Raw genomic sequence first — 9,202 nt, forward strand, 5'->3', positions numbered from 1 at the left:
TTATAATAAACAGGATATTTACTTGTGAGTAGCCTACGCCAGTACGGTAGTACTAGTAGTACGGTAGTACCCCATACTGGGCCATACAAATGGGCCCCGGGCACGAACCACCGTTTGGTATAACCACTCCTTTAGTTTTGATTTGAACACTGGGTGGCGTGTGTGCCTGGGTGAAGTGGGGTGAAGTCAGACGTTATCTTCAGCACAAGCTGTAGTTTACTGATCGGTAACGGTACATGCGTTGCATACTGTACATAAATATGCGGTAGATACTGCAATAGCGCCATCTACCTGCGTGTGCTGGACAAGAAGAGGCGATGGCTCGGGTTTCTTCTCCGCCTTTTCATGATTGACAATCCAACAGCCTAATCTAGAAGGGAGAAGAGAGCATAGCAGCAGAGGTCTGTTTTGAAGAGACATCGGATAAGTGCTTGTTTTGTCGACATCCCCCTTTGTCGAAAGCCTGCAAGCCTTTAGTTGCTTTTAAACGTAGCGAGTGCCTACTTTTGAATCGCACAACAACGCATTGCACATTTTCAACTAGATCCCGAGGGTTCTTGGACTTGGAGACATTACGTGGGGACAATGGAATCTATCCCTGATAATATCCGCTCACAGAGACTCCAGCCAGGGATTGGGTTTGGTATCGGATCGACTGGGACCCTACGCTCCTCTCTTCGGCCCGGGGTGACGGTTCCAATAGCACCGCTGCTGCCTCCCCCGGCCTCTCTGTGCGTGTCCTCCGGACCACCTCCTCCGCCGCCTCCGTTACAGTTCCACAGCTTGTACGGCTCTATGGGCGGCGTGGGGCTCGGTGTCGGTGCGGGGAACCCAGGGAACCCGGCGGTTCTGAAGGAAGCAGTGGAGGCTGTAGTTCGGAGCTTCGCTAAACACACACAGGGCTATGGCAGAGGTAGAGTTCCAGTGTGGCAAATGTCTTCTTTTCATGTGGAGATGTGCTGCTGACCTGTGTCAAGTTGTTAGTTCTTCTAGCAGGAATGCCTGTTCAGGAATTTGGACCACAAGGCCAGTTTTTAGCTTGTTATATACGCCATTTGAAAGTCTAAGGGTCTAGTGTACGCTGTACAGTCACTACGAATTCACAAGTGTGTAATTTTGGTATTTGGTATGACCGATTATGGCATATTATACATAATGTAGGACAGTGGTGCCTGGCCGCTGGTGGTCAAAAGTAGCCTACTGTTTTATAGCTATGGAGAGCACACCACCTTTTTCGTGTCAATAATGTGATATGCTCACAATTTTTGTCCGGTGGTTTTAAGAAAGGAGTACACTGTGTGACCTCAAAAATCACAACAGTGACTGTCAGAGCTGTTCAGATTCAGATCAATACTCAAATAGTAGTCTCTATACTGTATAATTGTCTATGGATGGAAAGTTATGGATGGACAGTTATGATTGACTATTCTTATTGTACATGTCCCTGCATGATCTTTGTGGTCAAAGGGGTCACACTGAATAATAATAATAAGTGGTAGATTATTATAATGTGACAAGCTTTCAGATAAGAAACAAGACACCTCAGATTGAGTGGTGTCTATATATATATCCAAACAGACAATGTGGAATTGGAATTTAGCAATGCCATACTTTTCGGTGAAGAATTTGTTACACCCTATGCTTATTTCATGGCTTTAATCAGTGTTCCTATATGTTAATTTACAGATGACAGAGACAGAGAGATGGGGAGAGAAATTAGGGCGAATTAGATTTCTATGGGAGGGTCTATGTTTCATCATACAGGGAAAGTCGGCCTCTATCCAGTGATGTTATTTTCCACATGATATATTTTAATATTTTGTTATTACATTTTATGATGTTGCAACCCAGGTTGTAAGTCTAAAGTTATGACACTGAATGTTGGGACTCCAAATGTTGACCAATGACATTTGAACATCAATTGAACATCTGTCTTCAATAGTTGTCCTTGTTTTGTTCCCTCATCTCCCGAATTTTGTAATACCAAATATTCCCCATGTGTACTGCGGTCCCTGTTACTGCCAATCCACCCCCCTCCCCCCCGTTGGGCTGGGGAGGGTGTAAAATATCATGCGTCTCCCATAGACATGGCTCGATCAGCCGCTTTTTTCACCTGGCAGACTTTTACCAGGAGTGTGACGTACACATGGGTTCACTATCTCCCTCACGTCCCCCATTGGACAGGTGCCTCAGCCAACAGGTTGCTAGTGCAGTGAGGTCCAGGACTGCGAGATTCCCACCCGCCAACATTGCCAAATTGTGTTAATTGGAGTGCCCGGCCAAGCCAGAGGCACTACTGTCGGGAATTTAACCTGTGTCTCTGCAGTGGTGGATGATGAGTGTTTTGCGTTGAACACCCAACTAATGTTTTACACCACTACAAATTTGTGCTACAAAAATAAATGGCAGGACTTCTTCATTTTGCATTTGTAAATCAATACTAATCCCATATGTAAATCTTTGATTAGTGAAGATCTGGTAATTTACAGTCAGAGATCATGGCTTGGAATGAAAAAAGAAAACGTGTTTTGAAGTGGCCAATTGCACAGTGAAAGGTGTGTCTATAAGAGATATTATTTGACAATCCGAATCTTTATCACAATGACTAAATAAATGCACATTATTTGCTTATGATCAAATCTGTTTTTGTGCATATTAATGTTAAGTCTCAAGTCAAAGCCAAGTCAAAATGTATTGATTTACGTGCATCTGTTTACAACCAATATAACAAGAAGGACACAAATATGAGTTAAACTTTCGGATCTATGCATGTGATTTTAGTGTAATTTTACCAGGAACAGGATGGGACAGATGAGTGATTACTTCAGGCCTGTAATACGAAGGCTTACCGATACCAATCAGTCTTCCGAACCAAAGAGCTGGCTGTCTGTGTTTGCATCAAACAGTAAGAACTGAGCAAGGAAGAGCTTAGAGGCAAAGAGAGCCAGACAGTTGGAGAACGTCCACAGCACTCTTGTCTCTCCGCAGGCCAATGCACACCACAAATAATAGTTTATGACAGAGTTGTTTGTTATAATTGCTTTTGTCTTTTGTTATTTCTTCATGCACAGTAGACAGGTCATATATCCACACAGTATAAACACATAAAATATAGGCTTCAGTGGCCTTTTCTCCCCCCCCCCCCCTTTTTGGCTTAGCAGATAGGGGATTTTCTGTTAGGCAGTCACCTAAATACTTTCCAAGCAGGAAAAAAACCCAGACATCCATATTTGACAGTGTTTTCTGCGATGACCCCCTTTGCTCTTCCAGATTTGTAGTTTGAGCGGAAACATGCCATGATAATCTGTGTCTGTTTCGATGCACAATTTAAGGAAATGTTCATTTAAGTGTTCATTTAGGGCTGTAAGTTGAAATGCAAGATGGATATAGCTTACTATGTGTGTGCTGTGTTTTACAGTTAATGTGGTGGAGGCTTTACAGGAGTTTTGGCAGATGAAGCTGACCAGAGGGGCCGATCTCCGGAATGGGGCTCTTGTTGTTTATGAAATGGTTCCATCCAACAACCCACCATACGTTTGCTATGTTAGCCTTCCAGGAGGCAGCTGTTTTGGGAGTTTCCAGGTACTTATTCTAAGTAGTGTATTTATTTATTGACTGTCTGAGAGAGTTCCGGGATGGCTTTATGATAACCAGATATTTTGTGTCATCATACAGTACAATTACAGGTCCATTTGTACCCTTTCGGAGTAGAATGAACACTGGATTGTGCCGTGCTGCTGCCTGTACAGCTTTTAAACTGATCCATGAAGGGTGGTTAAAGCTTATATGATGCAACAGCGTTGTGATTATATTGGGGTGACAAAAAGGCTAAAGTAGATGAATAAAGTAAACAACTGCTATCACTTAAGCATTTGGCTGCATACTGTATCTAAGTTCTGTGAGAATTTGGAAAGCTAATACATAAATTGTTCACTGTTTATAGTTCTGTCCAACCAAGGCAGAGGCAAGACGCAGTGCTGCCAAGATCGCTCTGATGAACTCTGTTTTCAATGAACATCCCTCCCGTCGGATCACAGATGACTTCATTGAGAAGAGTGTGTGTGAGGCTCTAGCCTGCTTCAAAGTAAGCTGTACTCATAAGGTTCAGTGTTAAAAAGAATGTCAACTCCAATCCGTCCCAGCCAATTAGAATGATCCCTAGGCCATTAAGGAAAGTGTATGTTTTCATCCCACCATCTAAACACATATCTGTATCTATGTTTCACAGTAACACAGACACACTGACTGAGTGACACACAGAGAGTGACTCTGTAGCACGCACGCACGCACGCACGCACGCACGCACGCACGCACGCACGCACGCACGCACACACACACACACACACACACACACACACAGACACAGACACAGACACAGACACAGACACAGACACAGACATTAACATTAACATCTTGCTATATACACAGGGTAACAGAGAAGAGGCAGACAACCCCAGTACGGGAATTGGGGCATTTCGTTTCATGCTCGAGTCCAACAAAGGAAAATCAATGCTGGAGTTTCAGGTGCATATTATATGTAAATCTGGAATGTGTGTGAGTGTGATAGTCATGACTAGCATTTTATTCTATTAGGCAGGGTCTGAGTCCAGGCCCTCTGCGGTCATACAGTTACCTCAGGCGTAGTTGGTCTAAAGCTAAACAACATTGTGCTTTGAGTGCAGAACTATTACTCATGCATGTGTGAGTACATTCACTATGCTGGATAGTCCAACAGTGACTTATTATCCTTTTTTGTGCGCAATTTAACGCACCGCAAATAGTCAATCTACACGCTGCGAGGCATTGTGACTTTGTGAGATCAGCTATTCTTTGTGCACAACACCATCATGCAACAAAGTATAAATCACCCTTATGTTGAAAGTTATTACATAAATGATCAAGAGGTGCACGCACATTTCAACGGGTGCAGGATCCAAAAAAAGAATGAGAACTCCTCCCACTTTAGGAGTTTTTATAATGATGTGCGGATCTCCTCTCTTTTTTTGAAAGTCATTACATACACAGTTACACACTGTAAAATATATACATTAGAGTGCTCATTATTTATATTTTCTCCATAGTTGGCACACAACATGTTTAGAGACAGCAGCTGGGATTAATTGCCTCTTTTTTATATATTGCTCGAGTCTAGTACATTGCTTTTTAGTTACCAGTTAATCCAATATCAATGGCTACCAACTTTGAATCTAAAGAAATTGCCAAAAAACCTGATTACCATGATTAGTTATTTGTCTTTCCAGATGTAAGAACTTAGAAGCTTTTATCACTTTCCTTTAAAAGGAAATCAGAGCTGCAACACTATACATGGTCACATACCATGGTCTCGTCGATTTAACTGTGTTTCTGTTTCAGGAACTGATGACAGTATTTCAGCTGCTGCATTGGAATGGAAGCCTCAAGGCCATGAGAGAAAGGCAATGTTCCCGACAGGTACTGTGTCTGTGTTTGTCTATTTGTTTGTTAATTAATGGGTGAATGCACGTGTTCTCAACTTGAGACGAGTGTCAACGAATAACAATAAAGTGCAGAGTAACACATACTATACCTATACCACCATTTTACTCATTCAACTTGCCTTTTGAGTGAATACTAAAATTGTACATGTTTCTCATTTAACGTATTTACGTTACCTTCAGGAGGTGCTGGCTCATTACTCCCATAGGGCTCTAGATGATGACATGCGAACCCAAATGGCTGCTGATTGGGTAAACCGAGAACAAGGAGTTGCTGGTACTATTGGCCAGGAGCTGGCCTCAACAGAGCGAGAACTAGAAGACTCCAGGCTTGCCGGCAGAGAACTGCGATTTCACAAGGAGAAGAAAGACATCCTGATGTTAGCTGTGGGCCAACTCAATGCAGCCAACAGTGCTACGCTCCCCTCGCACTAGATCAAGTCTTCTTTGTGGAAAAACACCTTCACTTCTTTGTAGGATTGCTGGTACCAGTATTGATCATGATGGTGGTGGGATCTGACCCAGCTTTTAGGTTTTGTATCTTAAAAGCTTTGGGATATTTTAGGTTTTGTATCTAAAAAGATTTGAGTTTTTAGGGTTTCATATCTTACATCATGTTAGGAGAATCAGATATTCAAGCCTTATTTTTGTGCACATCAGTCCTCAGCTTACTGCTATAGCCGTTTTACCTCTTTGTGCCTAGTGATCACAGGACAATAGTGCTCGGTTTTAGTTACCTGTAAAGGCCTATTCATAGTCTGGATTTTCGGTGGTGAGGTGACCACCGCTCTGGTGGTGAGCTGAAATAACGTTGAGCGGTGGTGAGTAAAAACAGAGAGAAGGTGGCGGTGGTTTGCTCTTCACCACGGCTCGTGACGTCATTTTGTAGTTCGGTGGTCACCCCACCACCGGAAATCCAGACTATGTATGAGCCTTAAGTATGCTTGGCATAACAACAGGTGTATGTTCGCACGTTCTATCCAGTGTCATTATTTTAACGATGCAGTGAATCAAAGTTTTATATTGCTGAGCTAGAGAGACAAAGCCTGCCTTTCGTCAGTGAATGTACTGGGCATGTGGCAGGATAAACATCAAGCCAAATCCAGCCGATTAGAATGATCCCTACTAGAAAACAGAAGAGTTTTGATCTAGTCACTCTGAAATCATTGACAGTGTTTACATAAAAGATATACTGGTTAATTTCCCATTTAAGGTCATTGGCCAAAAATATGTTGATCATCTATGAATGAGCAAAATATCTACCTGACTTCAACCAATATTAAGGGGTAGAAAATGTTAACCTACCAGTTTCCTGGCTAATCATATTCCGCTTATTATATTTGAGTTTAATAATTGCCACGTGACCTTAGCACTGCTATTCTAAATTTATAATGTTACTTAGCATTGAGTGGAATAGTAGGGTGTCATGAATAATATAAGTGTATGTAAACACAATCATTGACTCTTGGAAAGTAGCTTTTGGGGCTTGAGGCAAAAGTATTAACTGATTGTACTTCGGCAAATAGTCAGTTAACCGAAAGGGCAAGCAGTGAACCATCCAGATGTTTTCTTTATATATATATATATATGTGTGTGTGTGTGTGTGTGTGTGTGTATGAAGGCATATAGATATTTTTTTAAGTGTTATATGTATGAGAGGGGCATAATGTACACTATCAGTTATTCCAACTAAGGGCCTTTAAGTGTTATAAATGTAGTCTCTTGGCAAGAATTGGTGTTATAATTCTGACACTGTCAGTGTCCTTGGGGTCAAAAAGGAGTAGTGTGTTTTTTGTGTAATTTGAACAGGTTTATCTTGTCAACTTAAATGTAGGCAGGTATTTAAACATCTACTTGCAATGTGCTTTTAACATTAATTATGACTCTGTAGGTGTTGAGAGTACACCCAAACTGCACCTGCATTTACAGTTTGGTTACTGAGAAGGATTTGTTAGCGGTGCTGTTGCGAGTCAATGGGACAAAAATATGTTTCTGAACATACATACATTCGACATTAGTCGAAGTCGAAGGATCATAATAACCTTTTTGTTCATTTAAATCTGATATCCTACCATTTGATTTCTGATTGTATTTCTTGCACTCATGAAGGTATTGTCCAGTAGTGGTTGTGTTTTGTAATTGAGGTATGACATATGGTTCTGCTAAAAAGGTAAATATGGGCAAGAGTTTTTTGAGTTGAAGACGAATATTATATTTGATGAATAATAGCTTAGTGCTTGTGAAATGCTGTGTGGTAGCAGCTCATTGCATACTGAGGAGGTGACTAAGCAGTTAACAATTATGATTGTAGTCAGATTTTATCACCACATTGCTGTTCTTTACTTGGTTGATGTGCCTTTTTTATAATTGCTAAATGATGGACTCAATGTTTTTTACAAACTACCTTGGAAATTAACTCTCAGTATCTCAGTTCCGGTATCTCAGTCATGTCATTCAAGGTTCAAGGTACCCTCAAGTGCTGTCTGAGTTAGCTACCCTTTTCAGTTACACAGTGTTTAGATGCAAAGTCAACACAAATATTTAGGGCTGTTTTTGAGTTTCACAGACTTTTATTTTATTTTATTATTTTGGGCTGCATTTGACTACCTTATGGTTATGTACATTATTGATCAACTCAAGTCTACTGTATACAGTATGACAACTTTACTCTGCATTTATACATATTTTGTCATAATCTTTTGAAATGTACATTGAAAATGTAGCTATATTGTAGTCTACATACTGGCTTTAAAGTGGCATTAGTAAATTGCATTAGATTCCATTCCATTCCTTTTTCTAATTAGTTTTTGGACTTTTAATTGTTTTTATTATTTCACAAAAACAGTTTACTTCTCAGCGTATGAAATGTTTACCAATAGAAACATGGCTAAGTGTAATGCCACCCAGTTTAAAGGACACAATGTTGCCACTAATTAAATTAATACTGTAATTTAGAATTACACACCTCACAGATTGCCATACAGTAGTGCTAAAAGAGATAAAGAGCCTGCCAAAATATGTTGAGAATTATGCTCCGTATATATTTAGCAAACGTAATTTCAGTCCGATATTTCATGCTAAAGCCACTGAAATGGCACAATTTTTCTTTATTGAGACCCTGATCCAGACTATGTGAAATTTAAACAGAAACGTGATTAAGAAGCTACACAGTGGGTTGTATCTTGTTAAGAAGTTAGACATTTTCTTTTGTCTTCACATTTCTCTTGTACGATTGTAATACAAGTTTTTAAGCCATTAACTCCCTGATATTATAAACATCTTAAACACATGTTATTCCTTTATGACCAATCTGTTACGTCTTTGCTTTTTATACAATGTTAAACAAACATAAGCATTTGTAAGCTTATATATTTTTTCTTGTTACTGTCCATTTTATACAAAACTTTGGCTTTCAATGATGCATGATTTATTCACCAATATTTTGGTTTATATGAGTTTTATACAGTGTTATTTTATAATAAAAACAACATTTTGTGTGTTACAACTCCTATTATAGCCTATGTATTTTCCATGGCCAATTTGAGGCGTGTTCTACTTCACCGTCAGCAGATTTATAAAATGTAATAAAGCAGCAATTTGAAGTTTTTGTGATGTAAATTATTTTAGTATTCAATACTACGGTCTTGTAGCTGTGCCTGTATGACTTGTGGAGTAGATTCAGTAGAACACAGACAAAAATTCTGCATGTGTGTCATAACCAGCCAAAG

At 40.1% G+C, this 9,202-nt stretch overlaps 1 protein-coding gene across 1 annotated transcript; it reads left to right on the forward strand.

Moving 5' to 3' along the window:
* Nucleotides 1–359: 359 nt before the first annotated feature.
* On the forward strand, nucleotides 360–9,076 carry lix1l (limb and CNS expressed 1 like). The gene is made up of 6 exons (XM_080788139.1): nucleotides 360–913; nucleotides 3,419–3,582; nucleotides 3,944–4,084; nucleotides 4,429–4,524; nucleotides 5,374–5,451; nucleotides 5,658–9,076. The coding sequence occupies exons 1-6, from the start codon at nucleotides 586–588 to the stop codon at nucleotides 5,907–5,909; spliced, it is 1,059 nt and encodes a 352-aa protein (XP_080644265.1). The 5' UTR covers nucleotides 360–585; the 3' UTR covers nucleotides 5,910–9,076.
* The last annotated feature ends 126 nt before the right edge of the window (nucleotides 9,077–9,202 follow it).

Source organism: Protomyctophum bolini, assembly GCF_963924005.1.
Source record: "Protomyctophum bolini genome assembly, chromosome: 17".
Taxonomy (NCBI): domain Eukaryota; kingdom Metazoa; phylum Chordata; class Actinopteri; order Myctophiformes; family Myctophidae; genus Protomyctophum; species Protomyctophum bolini.